Genomic DNA, 24,441 nt, shown 5'->3' on the forward strand with positions numbered 1-24,441 from the left:
ATGTGAGTGAGTGAGACACACGGACAGACTGAGTGCGGGAGCTGGGAGTGCACCAGGCACAGCGGGAAACTCACAGCCTCCTGCTGAAACCTAACACTGACAGACCTCTGGCAGAATCAGCTGCTCAGGGGGTATTTTAAATCTGAAATTCAGCAGTGTATTTTGGTGCCCAAGTTAGAAAACTCCCCTGATGTCATCCTTGCCCCAACAGAAATTATGGCCTTGAAGGAAGGAGCATCACGATGCTCTTGCTTGGAAACAGGAGTTTTGTTCTTGTTTCAATCAGGACATTTGGAAAATTTGGTCAAGTTGAGGCTTTTCAGAGACAAGACTTCACCACAAAGCCAGTTTGATTAAATATTTCATAAGAAGCTGCTGTTCAGATTTACCATAATCCTTGTCCATATTTTAACCAAAAGCTCAGATTCACACCATCTCAGCTTGCAGAATTATTAGTGAACAGGCCTAGGGAGTGACGGAACGGAGAAAAAACCTGGAAAAATCACAACCAAATTGGTGTCCTTTGAGGCCTCAACTGGATCTTCTTGAATAGCTGAGATACAGTTCTCGTAAGGAAAAACATTCAAGGGTTTTTATGACCTGAAGTTCATTCACAAAGCTTCAACAATAATTAGAAGCCCCTAGAAAAAGGACTAGAAAAATCAAGCTTATGAGGTTGGAACTTGGAAGAAATTGGGAAAGAGAATGCGAAAGATCCCACTTTCAAAGGTGCTCAACACCACCAGTTCCCTTGACTAAACGCAGAGCAGGTTCAGAACTGGTGACTGGAGCAGAACGTCCTTCCCAGGGAAACCATGCAAAAGGCCAGCGGACATGAAGAAATCAAAAAATTGCATGTTATGAATTCTGGTACCAGGTCAAATGCCTCTACCATTTCCTGAGTCATGCCCTGTGTGCTGCAACCAAAGTGTGTGACCAGGAGTCATGAGGGGAGAACTCCCCGAGCTGATGTGAATCTACAAGTCAGCAGGTCTGCTGAGACAGGAAATCTCACAGCCAGGGGAGACTGCTGTGGACAAATCATGAACTGAAAAAGCAAGAACAAGCTCTCACCTAGCAGGGGACCCCCTCATACCTTTTCTGCTATGCCATTTTCTGTAGTATAGATGGCCATCAGTTCCGTGTCCTCTGTGTCCTGATCACCGCTGGATGTTGCTCCACCATTTATCACCACCTTAAAAACACAACAAAAAGAGAAACATGAGGTCTTTTAAAATAAACATTTCCTCTGCAATCACACCTCATGTCATTCACTTTTCTCCCTTGGTACTTGACATCTGCCTCTGACATTTTGTCAGAAAACATGACAAGCACGGCAAGTCATCATTTCTGTAACAGCAGGTCTAGGGATAGAGTTAGACTTGCTAGACATCACATAGAGCTCCCTAAAGATATAACACAGAGCTCCTTAAAAACATCACACAGAGCTCCTGAAAACCTGGGCAGTGTCAGCTTGGGTAGGGGGAACCAGCAGCAGCCTGGCTGGAAGAGTTCTCGAGAGGCAATAGTGTACAACAGAATGATTCACCTGAAAATGTGAGTAAGAACACAAGTAAATATTTCCCTGCTGTTGCCTCTTACTCTCAGGTGAGGAGCTCAGGTGGTCAGCAGGGGCTGAACATGAGCCCAGGTGGGCAAGGAGGCTCTGCTGAGGCCCCTCGAGTGCTGTGTCCATACCTGGCCCCTTGCAAGAGAGATATTGAGAGACACTGACACTGTGTCCAGGGAAGGACATGAGCTGGGGAAGGGCCTGAAGCACCAGGAGCAGCCAGGGGAGATGGGGTGCTCAGCCTGGAGAAAACGAGGCTCGGGGGAACCTTCTGGCTCTCCACAACTCCTGACAGGAGGGGGCAGCTGGGGGAAGTCAGGCTCTGCTCCCAGGGGACAAGGGACAGGATGAGAGGGGACAGCCTCAAGTTGTGCCAGGGGAAGTTTGGGTTGGATATGGAGGAATATTTATTCACTGAAAGAGTGGTTAAGCACTGGCATGGGCTGCCCAGGGCAGTGGTGGTGTTCTCATGCCTGGAGGTGCTCAAAACCAGGGCAGATGTGCCACTTCACAGTATGGTTTAGTGGACATGGTGATTGGCCACAGGTTGGACTTGATCCTGGAGGTCTTTTCCAGCCTTAGTGATTCCATGATTCTACACCTGGTGTCTGCTGCAGGAGGACAGTTCAGGGCTCTGATCACGCAGTGCCTGGGGTGCTGCATGTCCTGGGAACACAGAATAACCACACAGCGTAACTGGCCATATTTATACACAAACACTACTCAGTGGCAGCAGAGGTTTGTTACTGATTGCCTGTGGAAATGAAGAGTTTGTACAACATGACTGGAACATTATTCACCGATTCACACTGAGCCTGACTGCAGTACTGGAATGTGCTACTCACAGGCAGGGTGAAGAAGGTGGGATGTTTGGATTCATCCTCATATTTGCCCTCTGTCGAGCCTCCCGCCTCCACCGATTTGGCAGTGGTGTTCTTGCCGATCCCCATGGTTTCCAGAATGTCCAGGACTTGCATGCAGCACCCAGGAGGGTGCTTCTGGGCTGACAGGCCAAGAACTAAGGACAGCTCCTTATTAAAACAGCAGCACCTCCAGGAATCACACAAGTGCTCAGTAATCCAGCTGGGACATCAGGGGGTCGTTTGCACCAACGGCTCCTAGGATTGAAGAGAGAAATTGCTATTTTTTATTATCTGAAATAGATGAACAAAAGCACAAGCTCCACAGCCTGGGCTCCCTTTCATGCTTGTGACTCACTAACTCTCATCATCCCTTCCTGATAATTATCATTCAAAGATAAAGCTGAAGGTATTTAAATTCTTTCGGAATGGGAATACTGTGATTATTCTCTCATTCTTCTCTTGTGGTTTTCAATCATTAGTAGTATATTGAAACCTTAGGGTTTTTTCCTATTTTACAGCCACTTCCACAGAAGTTTTTGGGAACAAAGCACACCTCAACTCCAGGAACACAGCATTACCAGAGCTGAACATCCACTCCAAACAAGATTCGGGCTTCTTCAAGGAGTGTAAATTTGCAGAGCTACTCACAGATTTACCTCTGTGTAACTGAATCCTTTCTTTGAAACAAATTTATTTTGAAATAAAAAGCATCCAGGAAGCTCAGACTGGAGGGAAAGTGAGGCACACCTGCCGTTCAGTGAGCCTATTTCAGACAGAAACAGCCCTTCCTACTGAACATCCTTACCCAAAATTATCCTACTTGCATGACGAACATTCCAAGTAATCTGCCTCATGATGCTGAAGCAACTGCTTCAGGATTAACTGGTGTATTTTTAATTATTTTCACTTCTCTTGGCACAGGAAAGATCAGACACCTTAGTGGGTCTCTTGTTCTCCCAGATAGGTCACTACAGTACAATTTTTCCACATTTGCTCCTTCAGTTAGACCAGTCAGACCATCACCATCACCACATTTTCAATTTCCGAGCCTAAAGAACAGGAATTAACATATTTGAACCTGAACTTCTCACAGGGCAACAGAGAAAATCCTGCAGCAAACCAAGTTTTGCAACCTGTGGTTACTGAGCCTCAAACAAAAAATGCAGCTGCCAACACCAGCAGGTGAAACCAGGTCAGGTACAGGTGAAAGGACAGGACAGAACCTGAAAAATGGTCCCTTAAAAGTCCCAGAAAGTGGAATTTTCTGCAGCCAGAAACACGTCCAAGCAGCAGAATCCACTTACATGGGCGTTACTTTAAAAGCAAGTTAATGACACATTCAGCTGAACCCTAAGGTAGAAATGCAGCTCATGGACATTCACAAACACAGGTTTGTACTGGAAAGAAAGAAGTAGGGCTTGGGGTTTTTTCTTAAGTCTCCCTTCCAAATGCTGCCCAGGAAATGCCAGCAGCTCCTGTCGACTGTAATTGCAGTAATAACTGAACTTGAGACAGACTCTTCTGCTGAGGGCAATTCAGGACTGTACTAATATATGAATACTAGTATTTTAGAACCTCTTAATAGCTGTTAATTGCCCATTTGCTGGGAAATTCTGGTTCCTTGAGGTGAAAGAAATGTTAATCTTTCAAAGCAATGTAGGTATCTCTTGAAAAGTTACATAAGAAAGACTATTTGGGCACCAAGATCCCTTGAAGCATTAATTAAATCAAGATGGGATGGAAGGCAGTGCCTCCAAATCAGTGTTAAGATTTCTCTATGAATTTAAGTATTAAAGCAGCATAATTAATTATTTCTCACTTGAAATCTGAAGAAGACTGGTTTGAATATTCACTGTCTTGTTCTAGAAAAAACAGTAATTCCCTGTTTCACAATAAGCACAGACGTCCCCTTCTAAGTGTAGCTCAGGGTAGAGAGGAGACAGGTTCTGGTTAAAGGTTTGGGGGCAGTGGGGGGTCTGGGCTGGGATTTTTGGAGGGTTTTTTAATTTGCTTTCACTGCAGAGCCGTGAGGGATTTTTTTTTTTTCCAAGCACACAAGAACAAAGAGAAAGAATCTGCCTTTTTCTGACATTGTAGACATATTTTATTCTCCAAGAAAATCAGTGATAGAGACAGGCAAGGTTTAGTCTGGCAGCTTTATCACTTCGGATTGGGAAGGGAAAGGGAAAGGGCAGCAGGACACCTCCCTAAGCCAGAGCCAACAAAACCTGGAGTCAGGAAACCTGCCAGTCACGGGATCTGCTTTAAGGTGCTCTGGCACCATAAGCTACTTAGCTGGCATTAACCAGCATCTCCAGATAAAAAAGAAAAGACTGTCTAATTCTGCTTTACTGTGCACTGCACAACAGCAGGACTGCTATCTTCTTCAAGATCTGATCACTGCTCGGGAATTGTTCTAAGGAATTTCAGCAGGACAGCAGCAAAGCTTGCCTTGTATGAATTGCTAAGAGCTAACACACTATAGCCAAAACAACAGTGCGTTTTGGCAACAACAACAAACAAGCACTCCCAATTAACAGGCAAAAGGAACCTTATTGCTACTCTTCCTAAAGAGAGGGAGTATTTGTATCAGGAGGGGTTGGTCCAAGAAAAACTAGGAGAACAAATTTCCCAGCTCTTCTTGCTTCTGCTCTGCAATTAAACTTGCACGTAATGGCACAGATGATAATCAAGAGATTTTTGGAATACTTTTATTCTGCAATCAGGAGTGTCAAAGTGAAGCAGATAACCTGCTGCCTAAAGCTATCTGGGAGATATAATTCCTTATCACCCCCGTGTCCCATCAAATGAGCCCAGCTGCACCACATGACTCAGGTATTTTTATAGCCCTCCATTGCAAATCCAACTCAGCAGAAGCTGAAAAGTCATAGAGAAAGATATAAAACTCATTCAACACCAGGCAGGGACACTCAGTACAATCCATTATCTGCAGCCTCCGATAAATGGAAATGCTGGAAGTGAAATTTCCATCAGGACTCTGATTAATGTTCACCTTTCTACACCAAATTACCTCCAGTGCACACCTGTGTTTAACACAGGAAAGCCAAGAGCTGCCAGGGGTTTACAATGCTGTAGATAAGATTAGGATGTAGACAAACAGCAGGAGATAGCCCAGGTGCAAGTTCAGGAGGAAAAGCCTCCTGTCCAGGGAAAGGCCACTCCGCACCTTCAGCATTTGCCTTTTCTCCAGCACAAAGCTCCCTTCAGATTTGGGCCAGTAGGAGAGGACACGAACAGGTGGAAGTCTGGTCTGAAATAACATCATCTTCTTAACTTCCATGACCATCCACCACATTTTCCCTTTTGCCAAGGCTGCTCCTATTTTGTTTAAACAAAATAGGAGTTAGGATGCATTTCAAAGCTCATGGAAAGAAAGAGAAAACACATCAGAGATGGAGATCTACTATGCAAGACTCTGATTAAATGTTCTTCCTGCAGCCTCTCTGTAAGTCTCTGCTCTGGAACCTCTACCACAAATTAAAACACCTACTGGAATACACAACAAAGGTTTTCCTACAGGAAAATCTGCTCCTATGCTGCAACAGGCTGCACAAAATGCTTCTGCTTTACAAGGTACCAAACTGCCTGAGAGTCAGTAAAAAAATCCTTTGAAAGCTCATCTCTTAAGTAGATCCAAGGGTTAATTTGGGCAGGACAGAAGGCAGAGACAGACATAAAGAGCTTATTACCATGGAAGGGAAAACTGGCCATGAACCCACAAAGGAGTAGGCAATGTAATACAGACATCTCCCTTGCCTGCAGTTTCCTTTAGAAACACTGGATATAGTTTTTGGCTGAACCACACTAAAAGTATTCCCTGAATCAGATTTGCTGTGATGGCAATTTATCCCTACCGTGCTAAAGGCATATTGGGAGGGCCTTTAATATTAACATTTGAATCCAGAGCTTGGCGAAGCAAAGACTGGGGAAAACAAAACAAAACTGACCTCTGGGCTGTGACATTCCTGGGCAATAACAGGTTCTTGGGGCTTTACTCTTAGTTTAGGTTGTTTTGGGGCTGCTTTAACACTTTGCCAGGTGCTGTTGGACTGGCAGCACCAGGACTGGAGAGCAGTTCATGCTCAGGACATGTCAATACTATAAAGCTCATTTGCAATTAGCAGACCTAGAGATTAACCCCCTGGAGGAAGCTCAGGCTCCCCCCATGACTTTGAGCCCTGAAAATTAGCTTTTCCAAAGCGAAAAGATCTCCAGCAGCTCTGTGTATTCCTTTATTTGCCAAACTCAAGCCCAAAACCTTCTAAGACCACGAAGGCTGAATGCCAACTGGATCCTAAATTTCTCTCAGCTGAGCCAGGCCCACCATCTAGTGACAGCCAAAACACTTTAGACTTTCCATATGGATCTGTGGAGGAGCTTTAGAGGCCAGGAGATTGCTTCCTCAGCACAAAGCTGAGCAGATAAGCATGAACAACGGGCACCAAGCTTGAAAACAAACTCAGCAGCCTCCTTTAGTGCTCTGCAGGATAGGGCTGCAGCATTTCAGAGCTGGTATCAGGTTCCCCAGAATGCCAGCTGCAGACAGGAGCTGCTGCACAGCCACAGATGTTCTACAGTCTGCAAAAAAGGGGAAATCAGGTACCTCATGGCTGTGCTTTGCTGGTTCATTCTCCCTCAAACCAAGTTCTGCTGGCAGGGCTTGGTTACAAATAAAAGCTGGTGGGAATGGTAAAAGGAGAATCCCAGCCAGTCTGAAAGGTGAGTGTATTCCCTCCTCCTCTTCACACAGTGCAAGTGTCAAACAGAACGAACCAGTTAATGCCAGAATCATCTAGGTGGGGAAGATCTCCAAGACGATCGACTCCAACCTGTGACCGATCCCCACTTTGTCACCAGCCCAGAGGACTGAGTGCCACGTCCAGGACTTCCCTGGACACCTCCAGGGGTGTGGACTCCCATGCCAATGCTTGGCCACCCTTTCCATGGAGAAATTCCTCCTGATGTCCAACCTAAACCTCCCCTGGCACAACTTGAGGCCATTTCCCTTTGTCCTGTCCCTGTCACCCGGGAGCAGAGCCCAACCCCTCCTGACTGCATCCTCCTGTCAGCAGTTGTGCAGAGCCAGAAGATCCCCTCTGAGCCTCCTTTTCTCCAGGCTGAGCTCTCCCAGCTCCCTCAGCTGCTCCTAGTGCTCCAGACCCTTCCCAGCTCCATGTCCTTCTCTGGACAAGCTCCAGCCCCTCAATGTCTTGCGGCGAGGGACCCTGAAATGGACACAGCACTTGAGGTGTGGCCTCACCAGTGCCCAGCACAGGGGGACAATCCCTGCCCTGGTCCCTAATCAGTCCCTGTGGGTCTCTCCTCCCCACCCTGACTGTGAAAAACCAAGGATTGGCCTGAATTTGGTGACCCTTCCCTGCAGCTCAAAGGAAATATTCGTAAAGGAAGCACAAGCGTGGTGATTAAACCAGCTGGTGATGAAACAGCCCATGCCTGGGAATCAACCCCAATCATGTGGAGTGCACTGATGGCAAAGCTCCCAGGAGCACCACGGTGGGTTTGTCCCATGTCACACCACTCTGAGGAAGGAGCGATGGCAGAGCCAACCAGGACCTTTTTGGCTGTTACAGACAGCTGAAGAGCCAAGAGAGCTCTGGCTGTTGACACACTAAGGAGATTACAATCAAATTAAGGTCACTGCTTAATTACAATCATCAATTTATTATTTTAATTAGCTGTCAGGCTCATGTGAACAGACCAACTTTCTCCTGCAAGCAGAGATGATGCTCAGCCAGAAGTTGTCACACTGGAGGTGTCTCTGGAATTTCATCACCTCCCATGGCACTTCCAAGTGTTTGGCACCTCTCAAACTCAGGCACATGATGTGTTTAAACACAAATCAAGGCATCATCTAGGTCTGAGATTATATTTTTGGCATTAGACATGCAAGAGATGTGGAAAGGGACTTGGACTCCCTGCACACTATTTTCTTGTTAAATGTACCAAGTCTGAGCAGAAGATAAAACCAGCTTTAAGCCTCACTTCACTTGCTCAGGCCCAAGGCAGTGAGCACTGGGGAGCTCTTTCTGGAAAGGACATGCTGGAGACTGAAACTAAAGGCAAACTCTCAGTTCCTGCAGTGTCACAGCTGTGAAAAATTGAAGCCAATAACAAACACACCCGATTTACTTTGTCTGGGGGAAAAAAGTGCATTTAAGCCAAGCAGCTCATCCTGCTCCCCAGGACAAGTCACAGAAACCACCAGCCATGGGAACAGAGCTGCTGACAGCAGGGATTTCAGAGGAGAGACACAGAGAAGGGACAGGCAGACACGGGCTGGGATTGGCATCAGAGTACCCAGGGAGCTGCAGAAGGTGGCAGGATGGATACCAAGAGATCTGGGATGTTCTGAAGGTAATTCCTTCCCCAGAACACAACACCGAACTGGTCAGGGCCACAGGAGTGCTCCAGCAGTGCAGACAATTAAGGAATATTGTAGAGGCTCCAATTAGACAAAGTGTGCTTACAGAGCACAGCTACACCTGGCCAGACACACAATTCCACACAAAGGCAAGGCGATACCCAGTTAATTATGGAATAGCAGCTTTCGCTAGACTGCTGCTGGCTCTGGCTACACCCTCACATGAAATTTCTGTACCGATTTTGTGCCATTAAGGTATTAAAACCCCAAACATCATCTTTTTGTTATTAGCCGGACCTTGTCTGCTGTGCATCAGCTCCAGGCATTGGATTTATCCATGTCTTCACTTTTCTGCTGTTTTGAGTATCAGCAGCATCTTAGAACACAGTTCTCCTTTTCCCTCTCCAGCCCACACAGCTGTTCACACCTATTTCACAGCTTAATTAAATAAACATGAGAGTTATTTGTTTCTGAGAAACTGTTAGAAATGAAACAATACATTACCAAGGGGTTTTAAAATACTAAGGAATAAATTACAAGCCACCAAAAGAGTACCAACTTTGCTACTCAGAGCTGTCGAAAGGGCTGCTAGATGTTTTCCTACAAAGCAAAAACGTTCTCCCCAGTTAAAAAAAATTCCACAAATCTCTTATCATCGAGGCTAATAAAGCCCACTAAGTACTTAAATGATGCAAAGTCCTGTCTGCAGAACCACAACCACAAGTCCAATTGTGTCATAGTGTAACATCTCAGAGCCACACCTGGATATGGCACCTGTGAGGTCCCACCCACTGTCCAGACGTAGAAGTGCCCAAAGAGCATTTTTTTCTGCCTTCCAGGGCATTTTCATCACCTCACAGATGTGAAAAAGGTGCCCAGAACCAACACTTAATTTTCTCTTGCTACATGTAGAAACCATCCTCCTGCTTCAGTGTTGGTCTGAGTTTTCCCTCGGGCTGTTTGAAGCAGCCTCTTCAGTCCCAGCAATCTCGTGATTTGCCTTTAGCAGAGGCCTCTCGGACCCTGAGTTCTCCCCATGAACTGAAATGCCACCACATCCTTAAATGCTCCAGAGATTTCCCCCTCCACTGAACTACATCAACAACTAAAGAAAAGCAGACTTCAAATTTAGCCTGACACAAAAAGGAATCTCTCCTCTTTACCTGCAGCAGAGACAAAATGAAGTGCTGCTAAATACACAAACTTACTAACATTTAAGTTTTAAAAACCCTAAATTTAGGTTTTAAAAAGAGTTGATGGGCACTTTAAGAAGTTTCTCACTTCACTTCAAAGTAGCTCTTCAAAGCACAAACATATTCTTTCTTTGTAGGCACTAATGAATTTTTAAGTAGTTGGTATTTTGACTGCCATCCAGAACGGTGCTTTGATAACTGACCAACATTATTAGGGCAAGTCTACACAAAGATAAGCAGGAGAGTTATGCCGAGCTCAAACCTTCCATGTATTTAAAGCACATTAGCTAAATCTCATTAACTTCCTGTGTGAATGAGCTCGTTGAGAAGGAGACTTAAATCCAGCTGAATGAGATGCTTAACAAAGGATCTCACAGCTTTCAAAAACTACAAGTTTGGTTAGTCAAGTTATTAACTAAGAGCTTAGTTAGGCTGTGATTCTAAACTAAAATAGCTGAATATGTGAGTGTTTCCAGCATAAGTCAACCTGAAGGTGTGTTTGGTCAAAACACTGTTGGCCAAGCAGTTCCTCACTCATCTTTTGCCCCACTACTCCCATCTTCTTGTTCAACAGAACAGTTCTGCCCAAATTCTGTGCAGTGCATTTGCCACCCTCCCCAGGGGACACCACCAGTGGACTGAGATGAGAAAAGGACATGGGACAAGCCGTAAGATTAAATTCCAAACAAGTGCAAGCAAAACGTGGGAGGTTACAATTTTACAGGTCGCTGTCTGCACACAGTGTAGCATAGGGACTGCTGTGAACTGACACCTGCAGAGTTCTCCAGACTCAGGGTAAATAAAAATTAAATCCTGTCTCACTGTTCCCTATAAAGCTACTTCACAGTCTGACTTGGAGCTCAGCACACCTCTCACAGTGTATGGCACACATTAATTTGATTTATAATGGTATAGAGTCCTTACAGTCTCCCTGTGGAGAACTAATAATTTGGGCATTCCGATAGCTCCACGTTATTTTGGATATTAATACACAGTTCGTTAAGCTCCTTTATGGCCCTCAAAGCAACCTGAGCACACACTGGATCCTTTCTCAGCCTGCTTTGTACTTGGACTTGGCACTTTGATGAAAGCTCCCTTCTTTCCAAGACTTTAATCACATTAAAACAAAGGTGGAGTTAGAGACTCAGCTAGAAAAAATTTCATTTATTAGGTAAATCAAGGTAATGTGCCAGTTTTTCAGCTCTGGAGACAAAGCTCCTTCCCAAAGGCTGAGGCATCCCTATGGCTACTTTGGAACCAGATACTCACTCCTTTGGAAAGGGAACAGCTTGAGTCCAGTAATCAATACAAACCCAGCAACTGATCACACACTTGAAAAGTTTTACACTGAGTTATCTATTAGGCTTGTCTTCAAATAAATACTTCACTTCCATTTAAAATAACATAGCATGATTTGGAATTAATAAACTTTCAAAAACTAAGATGCTGTACTTTTGCGCTCAAGCTTTCTAAAAATCTCTTTTACTGCATAAATCTCATAAATTTTTCCCACTTTAAAAATGAAAAGGAAAGCAAAGTTTACAGATAAACAGAGTAAATACTTACGGAAGAGTAAATACCTCTTTTTACAGTGACAACAATTTTAAAATGAAAAATTAAGTCCTCAAATCTTTAAGATAGGGGAAGTTAGTTATTACCACCAGCAAATACAAGTTTAAGTTTCTTATTTAATAATGCTGACACCAAAGCCGTTGAATCTTTGCAATCTTCCCCACTGGGCTGTGAATCCCAAGGTAAACCTGTACCAACCTCTCCGAGGTCCCGGGAGCTCCTGCAGTGTCTCTCTGAGCCGCAGCCTGAAGGATGCCGACATTCCCCAGGAGCACTTTTATACTGCAGCTCCCCGGTGCATTGTGTAACTGCTCCGTGTCCAATCCCAGCCCGTGCTTACACAACGGCCGGGGAGCAAGGCAGCCCGTGGACACCCTGGTTACTCCACAGCTCCGCCAGGCTTATGCAAAGCAAACGGGGCAGCCCAGCCCCGAGAGATTCCAGGATCAGACCCAAACTGCAGCCCCACAGGAAGAACACCCAGCCACAGCCCTCCACATACAACTGCCATAAATATTTACATGCCTGGCTGCAGCAGCTGTAATCAGGATGGGGTTTCTCTCCGAGTGTTTTTCCATGAGCCTCCCTTGTGCAACTTGCAAACAAATATTTTTATTAGCAATTAGGCAAATTTTTGAGAGGTCCCAGATCTCAAAGCTTTTCCCTAAACAAGGGTCAGTGATCACCAACCTCACTGGGAACTGAAAAACAGCAGGACTCGTGCTGGGCTCGTTCACTTCTCCAATGGAAAACGCTGAGTAACAGTGATGGGCACAGGGCAAAGCGAGATGGAAAGGCACGCAGGAGAAGTGAAAAGACTTGAAACAACAACAAAACCAACAAAAATAAATAAAGGGTTGCCAATCAATGGAACAGGCTGCCCAGGGAAGTGGGTGAGTCCTCATCACTGCAGGTGTTCAAACATGTAGATGTGGCATTTGGGGCATGGTTTAGCGGTGGCTGTGGCACTGCTGGCTTAATGCTTGGACTTGATCTAAAAGGTCTTTTCCAACCTAAACAATTACATGATTCTAGAATTGCTTCCTATGGATCTCCTCTTCTTCCTGCCCCGCTCCTTTTCTGTGGGAGCACAGCCCTGCCTAAGAGTGCTCTTACACTCCTGGACATCACTTTGTCATTTGTCACATCACAGCCCCTGCCTCAAGCTGCCACCGAGTTACACCATCCCTGTTCCCTATTTCCCTTTTCAAACTATTAATGAGACATGGTTATACTGAAGCCATAACCAGAACAGGCCACCACCAAGTGGCACCCAGTGAGCAGAAGCTTCTGCCTGTATTTACTGGCAGCGACTCCACCCCTTGCACACAACCGAGAGTGGGCCAAGAGCTCAAGGGCACAAAGATGAGCTCACCGTACCTGAAATGCCCTTTCCGCACCCAAATGTGTGGAGGCAGTGAGAGGCCACTGGTGCTATCCAGCCTCCCTGGCTCCATCCAGCCCCAGGAGCCCCGGCAGCCTCACACAAGTCAGAATTTGCTGCTCAACGCTGTGCCCACAGCTCCGGGCTCGGCGTGTGCTCCTTCCTGCAGCAAAGAGCCAACGCCTGAGCAAGGCACGTTTAATGGAAAGCTTGTCCCGTGCAATGCTCCTCACTCATCCCTCGCTCAGATCCACGGAAGCAATCCAAGTATCTCCACCGATTGCTTAGTGCAATGTACATATGCAAACCCACAGGACGTTGCAGCACTTAATCCCCACTGCAGGGAGATGTTGAAAACATCTGTTTACTCCTTTTCCAGTTATTAGATTCTTTCGTCTTTCCTTCTGAATTCAAAATGTTTTCACAAACACAAATATCTTAATCTCAACATGGAGAAATCTCAGAGCCCTTAACACAAACATCACCAAATGTTAATTTCAAGACCACAAAATACCAGCTGCTGCACCCCGACTGGCTGAAGATCACTGGTCTATGACACTTTTAAGCAACATGCTGGAAATTGTTGAAGATTCAAGGCATATGATGTGCTCACAGGCAGCTACAGGACTGAGTGATCACCAGCAAGAGGAAAACTTTAGGTTTTGACAGAAATAAGCCATTTGCTTTTTTGCTCCAATGCCCAGATTTTTTTTAATAGTTGGATTGAACAATGCCAGGGACTCAAATACTTCTTGCCCTGCATATCACAGTTCAAAGTATAATTGAGTTCAATGCAATTAAAATCCTTAAGTATCCAATTAAAGACTTGTCTGTTTACCTTGCAATTAAAACTAATCATTCAAAAATTCATCACCGGTGAGTGGAGAATTTCAACATTGGAACAATTTATTTCTGGTTACTTCGCATTTACACTCAATCCAAATAAACCACCTACTAATCTAGGTATCTCCACCTCAATCCCAGCTTCCAGGATTGATGTCAGTACAGATCCAAGCATGAGTTGTGGGGTTACAATTACCTGCAGTGAAGAGGTACTGGAATCACTGTCACACTCCAAGGAAATGCTGATTCAAAATGTAACTCCATTCTCTCAAGCATTAGAATATTTCACAGTGCAACTTCAAATTCCAAAACGGTGTGGAAGCCAGGTGGGAATAAACAGCTGAGAGCTCTGTGTATGGCTGCACTTTATTGATGGGAGGGGAATCAGAGCAGAGGATTTATCTCACTCTGCTTCAGCGCAGGGAGCTTTGTCATGATGATCCGACACAGCCACTCGTCACTTTTATTGCCTGCTTAATATCTGAAATGCAAACTGGTAGAAGCACTTCTACTGCTTGGAAATGTTACTCCTAGGAGGAGTTTACTTTGATTATTATGAGAAAATCCAATTTTCTGCCACTTTTTCAGACACCCAGTTTAAGGCTGAACCAACACTTCCAAGTGCTCCAGCCAAATTCTGATTGCTCTTGGACACACATTGGTAAACCACTGACAATGTTCCGAGATGGAGTATTTATTCTGAGGATATTCTCTCCAGTTCTGCAGCACTCAGGCAGGAAAAAATCCTTTTCTGAAGGTCCCTATTCCCCCTGCACAGATATGGCACACAGTGGTTATCTCCCATCACCAAAATGACAACAACGTGACACAGGAGCTGCAAACACCTGGTAACCAAATCCCTCCTTTGAACCTTCAGTAAGAACAAGAAAAAACACCAAAAGGGCAAGAGTGATGCAGTCACTCAGTGCCAGCAGTGCTGTCAGGAAGAGACACATCTTCCTTGCAAGAACATCCTGTCTCATCTGGGGGGGGTGTGGTGAAGTGGAGGAGGCCTCATTTCTGACAGCTCAATGGGCCTCCTCACTACATTTTTGTAGTGATCTCCTAATTTAAGTATTCTTCCTCCCAAAGCCACAGCAAATATGTAATCTTTTACATCGAGTTATTTAATCAGCAGCCTCCCGTGAACATCCTCCAGAACACACTTAACATAATACAGCAAACACGGAAAATAGCATCACGCACAAGTACAATAAATAGATCCACTTCCACCCACAACTGGGAACAGCCGAAAGACTCAGCTATTAAGTTTGATCTTACAGGGCGTTTATAAATTCATTGAATTATAAGTTCCTTGAAAAAGCACTTACCAAAAGATCTGCTTCAATATGAAAACATCTACTGCTCTTGCCTAATGCTGAGTCAAATCTACACCAGGAATTACTGCAATTGCTCTGAAAGCTTCACAGTTAATTCAGGGAGCGATGCCCAATCCTGGCTCCTACTGCCACCATCCCCCTTGTCCATCATCCCACTGTCCCCACCTGACTGATCCCACCAGATGTACGTCCCTCTCTCCTAGACAAAGGGCACCTTGGGACAATCCTTGGTGGGTGAATTCTGCATTTCCACTTGGAGAATGCAATGCTTTGTGCCCAGCTTCTGTTCTCAAATCCCTGATTCAGCTACAGCCCGTATTATCATGGTGTTTATTAGAATTTTTCCTGCAACTGCGTATTTTTCAAAATACTTGTAAGAAAAACCCAGGGTCTGAGATGTACATCAAGGTAGACACAGAGTTTGACATAAAAAAGTAATTAAAAGATGGAAGTGCCTTTAAAAATACCTGTGGCTGATTTCTGGGCAAGAAAAAGAATAATTTTCAAGAAAGAACAATGAAAGAATAGTGAAGCCAAAGCCCTACACTCCACAGGCACAGATCAAAGCATTTACAAAATTAATGGAGAAGGAATGTGCTTTTTGGGACCTGTCATTGTATTCACCACGTTCAGAAACTGTCAGACTCTTACGTCTTTCCTGGACCTCCAGGTATTCCTTTAATTAAAGGCAAAAGCTCAAATCCTTTGTCTTCTAAGAAAAGACAGACGTAAAACCTGTTTATAGGGCAACAGAGCATGGTGAGAGGTGGTTACCCCTAACACGTCATTACTTTCATGTATTCCCAGAATCCCCACCCCTGGAAGTGCCCAAGGCCAGGTTGGATGGGGCTTGGAGCAACCCACGATAGTGAGAGATGTCCCTGCCCATGGCAGGGGGTGGGACTGGATGAGCTTTGAGGTCCCTCCTAGCCCAAACCATTCCACGCCCATTCCATGTCAAATTCAACACGCACTTGGGAGACAATGCACATCCCCAGTGTGGGAATGCTCAGGGAACTCAGCTCAGGAACAACACCCAACTGACCTAATAAACCAGAATATCCAAAAACCCCACAACCTACAAACTGAGCTCTACAATCAGGATTCACCTCTCACACCTTTCATCTCTTCATCCCTCAAACATCAGCCCACAGAAGCACAGCTGGGTGCACTCAGGGCTTCCAGCCACGAATAAAACCCACACCCAGCCCAGCAGCTCTGACTTATCCCATGCTGTGGGTCACAAAACCCAGCAGATATGCAAACTTATATACCAAGGCTAGACTTAAACCATCTGCTCTTATCTGCTAAAGTTGCAATTTTGCAATTTTTTCTGTATTACTTGGCATTATTTTACAGAATCATGGAATGATTTTGGTTGGAAGCGATCTCAAAAGATCATCTAGCTCCCTGCTATGGGCTGGGAACCTTCCCCTGCTGTTACCAGTCAGTTTGCACACTCATATTTTAGCTTTCTCTCCCTATTTCTCTCCCTTTTGTGACTGCTAATAGTTTCAAAAGTGTGGGCTAAACTCCTGTGCAGAAAAATTCAGCAGGCTTTGTGAAGAACGTGGAAAGTTCCATCCTTTGGCTGAAGCTGCTGTGATTTTAATTTTCTAAAGGCAAAACACTTCTATCCAAAATAATTTATATAGTTTTTCATTCAATATGTCATCTGCTTCGATGCCTAAAAATCTCCCTGCATTACACAGTGAGCAGCCAGGCTGAAAACCCCAGCTGCAAGGTTAAATGTTTTAAGAAGTAAGGGGGAAAGAGCAGATAACCATAGTTTTGGTCAGTGTTCCTGGGATCTTGTTCACAGCTCGGTAACTTGCAGCCCAACTGCTCCGGCAGCCACAACTCCTCCTCCCACCAATCCCAGCCTCCTGCATCTGAAATGAAAAAAGCCCTTTTAATCTTCAAAGCATGGCCACAAGTCAATCTCAACTTAGCACACTTTTTAATTTTCTTTTTAATTATCCAGTTGGGAGAGTTATGCCCTCCTTGAAGGAGTGACCTTTCACTCCTTCGAGATTACTTCAAAATCTTTCCTGGGAATAATCAGTGAAATTATACCACTTGCAGAGGAAACGTTCCAAGGCTTCCAAGGCAGAGGGGGAGAGCCAGCATGACTCTCTGTGTGCAGGAATCATTGCTGTGCTCCCAGCACCCTCAGTTCTGCAGTACAAGTGTCCCCTGGCTCCAGGACTGCTGTGAGTGCAATGCTGGCACAGCTGCTCTGACCCCTTCCCAGAGAGGGTTGGCACCACACCGGGGTTTGGAGCCCCCTGACCTGAAGCCAAACTCCAAAACAGCAGGAGAACCTTTCTGCTAGAACTGGCAAAAGGCAGGGCAAAAGCAGATCATCTCTTAGTGTCACAGAGCAAGAACAGATGCTATTATTCAATGTATCAGCAATAATAGATGCTAATATTCCTACCAATAACTGGTGACCAACTGCTTGCCCTGGGAGCTTTGGTCACTAAGCACAGCTTGGTTTCCCACAGCCACAGGGAAAATTAAATCATTATTGCCACTAATGATTTTTAAGCCAAACCAGCACTCCTTACTCCCTGCCCACACACCAAACAACTGTAAGCAGCCCCGGGTTTGATTCCCACACGCTAAGCCAACCAATTACTAATTTATTAATTTCACAACAAGCCTGGAAGTGTTTATGGAGACAGGCCTGTGTTTAGCCAGACTTGCTGGGTGACTCCCCAGCTCCTGTTTCAGGCAGGCTCAGGTGAAAGTGCCTCCTGCCCAACCACCAGCATCGACTTCCTCATCAGTGCTCATTTGTCCACCATGCTCTGAATCCACAGGGAGAATCAGGGGAGCAGGAGGGGCACAGGACCTGTTGGAGCCCAGCTGCCACCTCACCCCTACGTCACATCATGTCACCATGCAGAGATGGAGGATGTAATTTACTGCAATGGCTTTGAAGATTTTCCTCCCTGTGTAAGCGGGTAATTAAGAATGCATTAAATAGATATTAATGCATTAAATATCCCTGCAAGCAAGAGAGCTGTAAAGGAGGTTAAGTGGCTTCTCCAGCTGAAGGGACAGAAACGGACCAGCCAGTTTAACACCCAACTGACTGCTCAGCAAAAGCACCGAGAATTATAATATTTTCAGAGTTCACATTACTTACAGTAATATTTATACTAACTATAGGTTGCTGAAGGAAAACTTTTTGTTCTCAGCAAGACTTTTTAGAAAAGTGTTTTGGCAAAATTAATAAAGTACTTTTTTGTGATTTCTGCCAATAAACCAATCCTTTTTTAACCCATATACTGGGGGGTTAATATTGTGCCTTACTGGCTGCTTCATCTTCAGGGCTCTTTGGCAGATGTATTTTAGCACTGTTGTTAACAAATACTCTCAATTATTCTTACTTAATTGGCATCAGATAAAGGCAAGACTTCTTTGCTGCTGCTATTTGAAGGAACAGCACTTCAGCACACATTTTGCCCTTTGAATAATTAGGAAGAAAGACCAATGCAGATGGAGTGTACCTAAGTGAGATCCAAAATGGGGCTAATACTGATCACAAAATCTTTACCAAACCCCAACAGCCCAGGAGGGAAGCTCAGACAGTGCTTTGGGTTCAGGCTCATTTATACTGAGAAATTTAATAGAAGGTTTAATTGACAGCTTTGCTTGATTCCATTGCGCCTGATTAGGCATCTCCATGAAAAGCATTAGATGTGTTTGATCCCCTCCAAAGCAGAGCAGCTCATTAGCAGGGGATGTTTACAGGCACCAGCAGCTCTTCCCCGGCTGCAGGAGGGGCTTTTCAGATCATGTTTTTATGAGGAGGATCACAACTCCAAAAGAGCTCAGCCTCCCATCCTTTGCCTTTCCTGGTATTTGCCAATAGGACAGATGGACAAGGAAAACATCTGACTCTACTACAACAAACCCCCAACACTTGGGTATTAAAAAAACAAAAATCCTCTCCCTCGTCCATCCATTTTTTTTTGTTTTGTTTGAGCTTTAAAAGCGTCTATCACTAAGCTGAAATAGATTACAATTAACAAGTGTCCAACAGGCTGAATAAACCAGACGAGAGCCCTGTGAAATTATATTGGTAATAATGATTCTGCTCAGCATAGCCTCCCAAAATTCCACACACAAAATTAAATGGCACCCATGCAAATACATCCAGTATCAGCAAATTACTGGCAACTGTTATTGTTCCCATAGATGAAAGGACACAGAACAGTATGAGAATATAGTAATTATGTCTTGCACTTTGAGCCTACAGAACAGGGACCTGGAGCTCCAATTTCTTTCTTGTCAGTCTGAATCCAAATTATCCCTTTGGTCTTTATACAACAAAATGCTCATCGGGAAACCATAATCTGTCAGCTTTTACCAAAAAACCCAATCTGTTAAAATATAACCAAGCAAATGCTTCTTGCATCAGAAAGATTTAGTTAACTTTCAGAAACAATTAATTTATACAAAAAAAATGAAAAAGAAGGTGGGAGAAAAAAGCTGCTGCAACCTGTGAAGAGCTGATGCTTTAGAGCCTGCAAAAGCAAGGGTGTGTTTCCTTTGCTTGGGTGTGGTGAGGGTCTGAATATAGGATTCTCCACACAAAGTATAAGTAATAAACAGAACAAAATTAGTAGAATTCTCAATGTTTTTTCCTGTCACAGAGATTCAAAGACTCAGTGAAAATTCAAACCTTCCCACAGCACAGTCCACTAAGTGCTATTAGCTCTGAGACAGCTTCATTTCACTCAGCACACAAAATAAAAGGTTGCTAACTTTGCAGTGTAGCATTTTATTTCCCTTCCAAGCTCCTAAATAAAAAGTGAAAGTCGTGACATGGAGTCACGTGCATGTTTTATGAGATCCTCTCTGTGACCTTGAATGCTGCTAAGAACATTTACCCACAATTTCCTTTAAAAGCACAATGCAGCAGCACCACTGAGCTTCAGGCTGAAATTCAAGACAATCCAGGTAAGTGATAAAAGAAATAAGGTCAGAAAAATAGGAAACCCTTCAGATGGTGACTTCTGCGCTGGAAAAGAGAGTGATCAGCAAAGCCGGGCTTGGTGGCAGACTCTAGTGGTCAAAGATTTCCTGCATTTCCTTCCCATTGCTAATACCAGATCAACAGCACTTCCAGAGAGCTGGGAGACTGGGATAAATTCACCAAAGGTACATTAACCACCTCAGCACATAAACACAGCCAAGTGCATTAGTGTTTAAGGCACCTTCCTATTAAAGCAGCACTTTGTTCTGTTAACTTTTACAATCTCACAAGTGTGTAACAGCCAGCAAACCACTAAAATCGACATTAATTGCCCTGGGCTGCCATTTCATGGCCATGCAAAACAGGAGTAAAGCCAATTAAAATGTGTCGCTCCATTTAGAGCCTGAACTACTCAAAGCTCACACCCGAGGTTAATGCCCAGGAATGTAAGTGCATAAGCCCCCCTTGAAACTGCTTTTCATTTACTTTCCCACTACCACACATTCCCAAAATGCTTCAGCCAGCTGCTGGAATGGCTCAACCCCTGCAACAGTTTGATTTAAAAATAAATTCAGATAACAAACTGGGGGACATGGAGCCATTCAAAATCAAATTCAAAATCAAGTTTGGTGAGTCACGACATTTCCAGTCAAAACCAAATAATGGTGAGTCAATCCCTCCATCACTGTAGTCATTTGAGGCCCATTCTTCAAGCAGTTTTAATCTAAAGTGAGCATAAAGTAGGTGAAAAATTCAAACAGTGCCTTTTATCAGAAAGGGCAAATGTTGGTTTAATCCAAACACACAAAAAGCAGGTCAGTTGCTGTTTTCAGAGCACACGGAGCTGAAAAGTTCAGATATTCCCAGGTACTGTGGCACAACTCAACTCCTCCACCACAACAACTGGACTCCTCTGCTCCTAAAAATACAACTATCAGACAAAGCTTGTTTTCTCAGGCATTTTGCTGACGCAAGGCCAAGATCAAAACATTCCTGGTTCAGAGGACAGAGATATATCAGTCCCCAAAATACACAGCGAAAATCCAGCCATGCCATCCCCCCAAGGTGCCTGGGACACTCTTACCAATACACATCGATTTATAACTGCTTAGTAACATGGGCTTTGGGGGAAGAATAAAACATTCTCATTGCTTGAATGTGTTGAGAGGGAACTCTGGAAATTCCCTTTCACCAAAATAGGACTAAGATTATTCTCTCTTGAAGATGCTTTTTAAAAGTAGTATTAAAATAAGAGCAGACACATGGGCATTAAGTGCATTCCCCATCCCCTCCTTAACCAGCACTTGCATCTTCTGGCCTGAGAACTGAGACACTGGGAGATTCAGATCATTGCATTTCTAATTATAAACTCATTAAAATACTAGTTTTACGGTTACCTCAAGCCCAGCCATTTGTCAGCAAATAATCAAATGGAGCCGTGGGATGGGAACACAGAGCGTTTCAATCCACTCCCCCAACACAGGAGAGAGACACCCAAACCTGGAGCTTTGGGACTCCCTCGGCACAGCACAGCCTGGCTGGGAGCTCGTGGCCAATTCATCCTTCCCAAAACCACCCCGGAGCTCTCAAAGCCCAACAGCCCTGGGGCCAGGCACAGCCAAGGGAAGAGTCCCAGCTCCCGAGGCAACGGATGACTCACTATTGACGGCACTGACGACAACATCGAGGACCACAAAATCAGCTCCTCAGCCCCCTGGAGAACACTGGATTAGAAACCAGGGAGACGCATCGTGCATTGCCAGGCACGTGGTATTCCCGATGCCACACACGTTCCCACTGCTGTTTGGCAACAGAAATGGCCAAGATTAATTTTCACTGGAAGGAATAAAATTACAACAGGAGACTTCTGAACTAGAAGTCCAGTTCTCCCTCCTCCTCCCTTTCCCCACCAAGTGCCAGCAATGTCTCAACACTCCCAATGCCTTTCCAAGGAAGTAGCTCCGCTCCTTTCATGGCCAAATTACCATGGCAAGAAATCCCCATTTAGATTCATCTCCAATAGAAAAACATTCAGACAGCTAACATTTCCTTCCCATAACCTGAAAACAGCCAAATATAATCAGTTTTCTTTCCTGCCATCAAAGAAACCCTGTCCTGAGACAGCCCATAACAATTAAAAATATTTGCCCATAAAACAAATGCACTCCCAAGTACTGACAGAAATATTTAGTGCACCCCACAAAGTTGGCAGTGTCTGAACACACTACACCCCCGGGAAGGTTGGAGAACATGGAAAAAGCTTTCATTTGTAATGATTTATTTTATTCCTGCCTTCACTGCATCAGGATGCACGTCTCTTACACATCCTGTCAATATTGTCTTCCTGCAGCATTTAAGTAAAATAACCCCTACTGTAGCTGTTGTCAGACCACCTCATGACCACTGAGGTTTCATAAATAACACTTGATATAACTGGATTTTCCAGCAACATATAAACCATCAGCTCCAATGGAAATAGAAGGGTTATGTACAGCCATCTGCATTTTCTCCTGTAAGGATAAACACATAAAGAAGTGTTTGGGAGTAAAAGAAATCTATTGAAGAAATGGCCTCAGAGAAACTTCTGGGGCTTGAGATTTCTTACGTGCTTCACACAAAGGCATTGAGAGGAGCAGCTACGGCAGAACAAGATCTTCTCAGGAAGAAATTCTTCCCTCTGAGGGGTGAGGCCCTGGCACAGCTTGCCCAGAGAAGCTGTGGCTGCCCCGTCCCTGGAAATGTTTAAGGCCAGTTTAGATGGGGCTTGGAACAACCTGGGATAGGGGAAGGTGTCCCTGCCATGGCAGGGGGTGGCACTGGGTGGCCTTTGAGGTCCCTTCCGACCCAAATCACGCCAGGATTCTATCACCTTCCAAATACGACGTTGCTTGGTACACCAGTTTGTGGTGGCGAACAGCTCCCAGGGTGTGCCAGCTGCCTTCCCCTGCACTCCTGATCAGGAGAGGTTTAATTGCTGCGGTTCAGACCAGTCATTAGAGCAGCTTAGCAGCCACTTCTGGAGGAATCCATACTGACAATGCCTGAAGTTTCACCCATTTAGCTTTCAACGGTCTCCAATCAACTTACACAACACAACACAGCCACGTCACAGCCCCACAGGAGAGTCCATCATATTGAGGAAGTTGGCAGATTTAGCTACATCAGGAAGAAAATAAACAAAAAAAACCCCCAATCGTACTGACAGAATCAAAGAAAAAAAATTTTACCTGGTTTAATTTAAAAATACGTTTGAAACAGGAACTGCAGGCAAATGCAGCATCTTTTACAGATTCTTCTGAATTAATGTGGGGAAAACCACATTCAAAGTTTTCTGTTAAGAAAAAACAATCTTCAAACGCTGCCATTATCTCAAGCTTCCCCTGAAGAAGTCTCCAAGTAATACCAACCAAAACATGATTTCTATTTCTCCACTGGAATTCAACTCCCCATTACACTGGACTTCACAAGATAGAAATTCTCATATTAGCAAGCTTTAAAAAGCCATAGAGACATATACACCATTCAGTATGGACTTAGGTACACTCAGGTCTGCTTGGGTTCATGGAGGGCAAAGAGCACAAAAATTCCCCGAACAGATCTGGCTTCCACAGAAACACAAGACTTTTGTTAGCTAACCCCTGACTGAGCTGCCATCCCTCCAGAGGTCCCAGCATGCAGGGGACACTGCCAGGCTGGGAGGGATGGGAGCTGTTTAAATTGCTGCTGTGACCCAAGAAACACCCATCAACCTGCAACCCAAATCTTCCACTGTTTGAAAAGCTGGTTTTCCTGCAGATTTGTTTCCATGCTGAAAGCAACAGGCTCGTGATCTGAGAACCTGATTCCCATCCTGCCCCCTCCCATCTCCTGAGAGCTGTGTGCTTCGAGAGAGTTCAGCAAAGCTAAGCCTGGCTCAGGGCAGGGCTCACAGCCCAGTGACACACGGGATGGATCTTAAACCATTCTAATTCGGCCTGTTAAGGCACAGCAGGGGCACAACCCACCCTTGAGAACTCCAGCGTTAACTCCACTTATCCCCAGGGCTCTGACAAGACATTTTTAAGTCTTCTTCACATCTTTACTAAGCCAAAGGCTGGTTTAAATCCATGATAAAAATCTCAGGGCTTGTTTAACCTCCTTGCTAGCCCAAGGTTGAATTTGTTTCAGAAAATCTCCACATTACCACTGCTCTAATTTCAAGCTATCTGGATCATGACTGGGAACTAGGAGTAGGGGTGCAAGAGCTCATCAACTACTAATCCAATTGTTCTACATATCTCAAG

General features: G+C 44.7%; 1 protein-coding gene across 3 annotated transcripts in view; it reads right to left on the reverse strand.

Annotated features, from left to right (window-relative positions):
* SLC23A2 (solute carrier family 23 member 2) overlaps positions 1-24,441 on the reverse strand; it is a 55,601-nt gene that overhangs the window by 29,374 nt on the left and 1,786 nt on the right. The window contains exons 1-3 of one of the 3 annotated variants that reach the window (XM_085080780.1): positions 21,819-21,935; positions 2,416-2,688; positions 1,097-1,195 (exon numbers count right to left, since the gene is read on the reverse strand). In XM_085080780.1, the coding sequence (XP_084936906.1) occupies positions 1,097-1,195; positions 2,416-2,547 (231 nt within the window). In that variant the 5' untranslated portion in view covers positions 2,548-2,688; positions 21,819-21,935. Of the gene's footprint in view, positions 1-1,096; positions 1,196-2,415; positions 2,689-11,799; positions 11,898-21,818; positions 21,936-24,441 lie in introns of those variants that run through there. The other 2 variants (XM_085080779.1, XM_085080778.1) reach the window with 2 other exon arrangements.

Source organism: Lichenostomus cassidix, chromosome 22 (assembly GCF_008360975.1).
Source record: "Lichenostomus cassidix isolate B80296 chromosome 22, HeHo_3.0, whole genome shotgun sequence".
Taxonomy (NCBI): Eukaryota; Metazoa; Chordata; class Aves; order Passeriformes; family Meliphagidae; genus Lichenostomus; species Lichenostomus cassidix.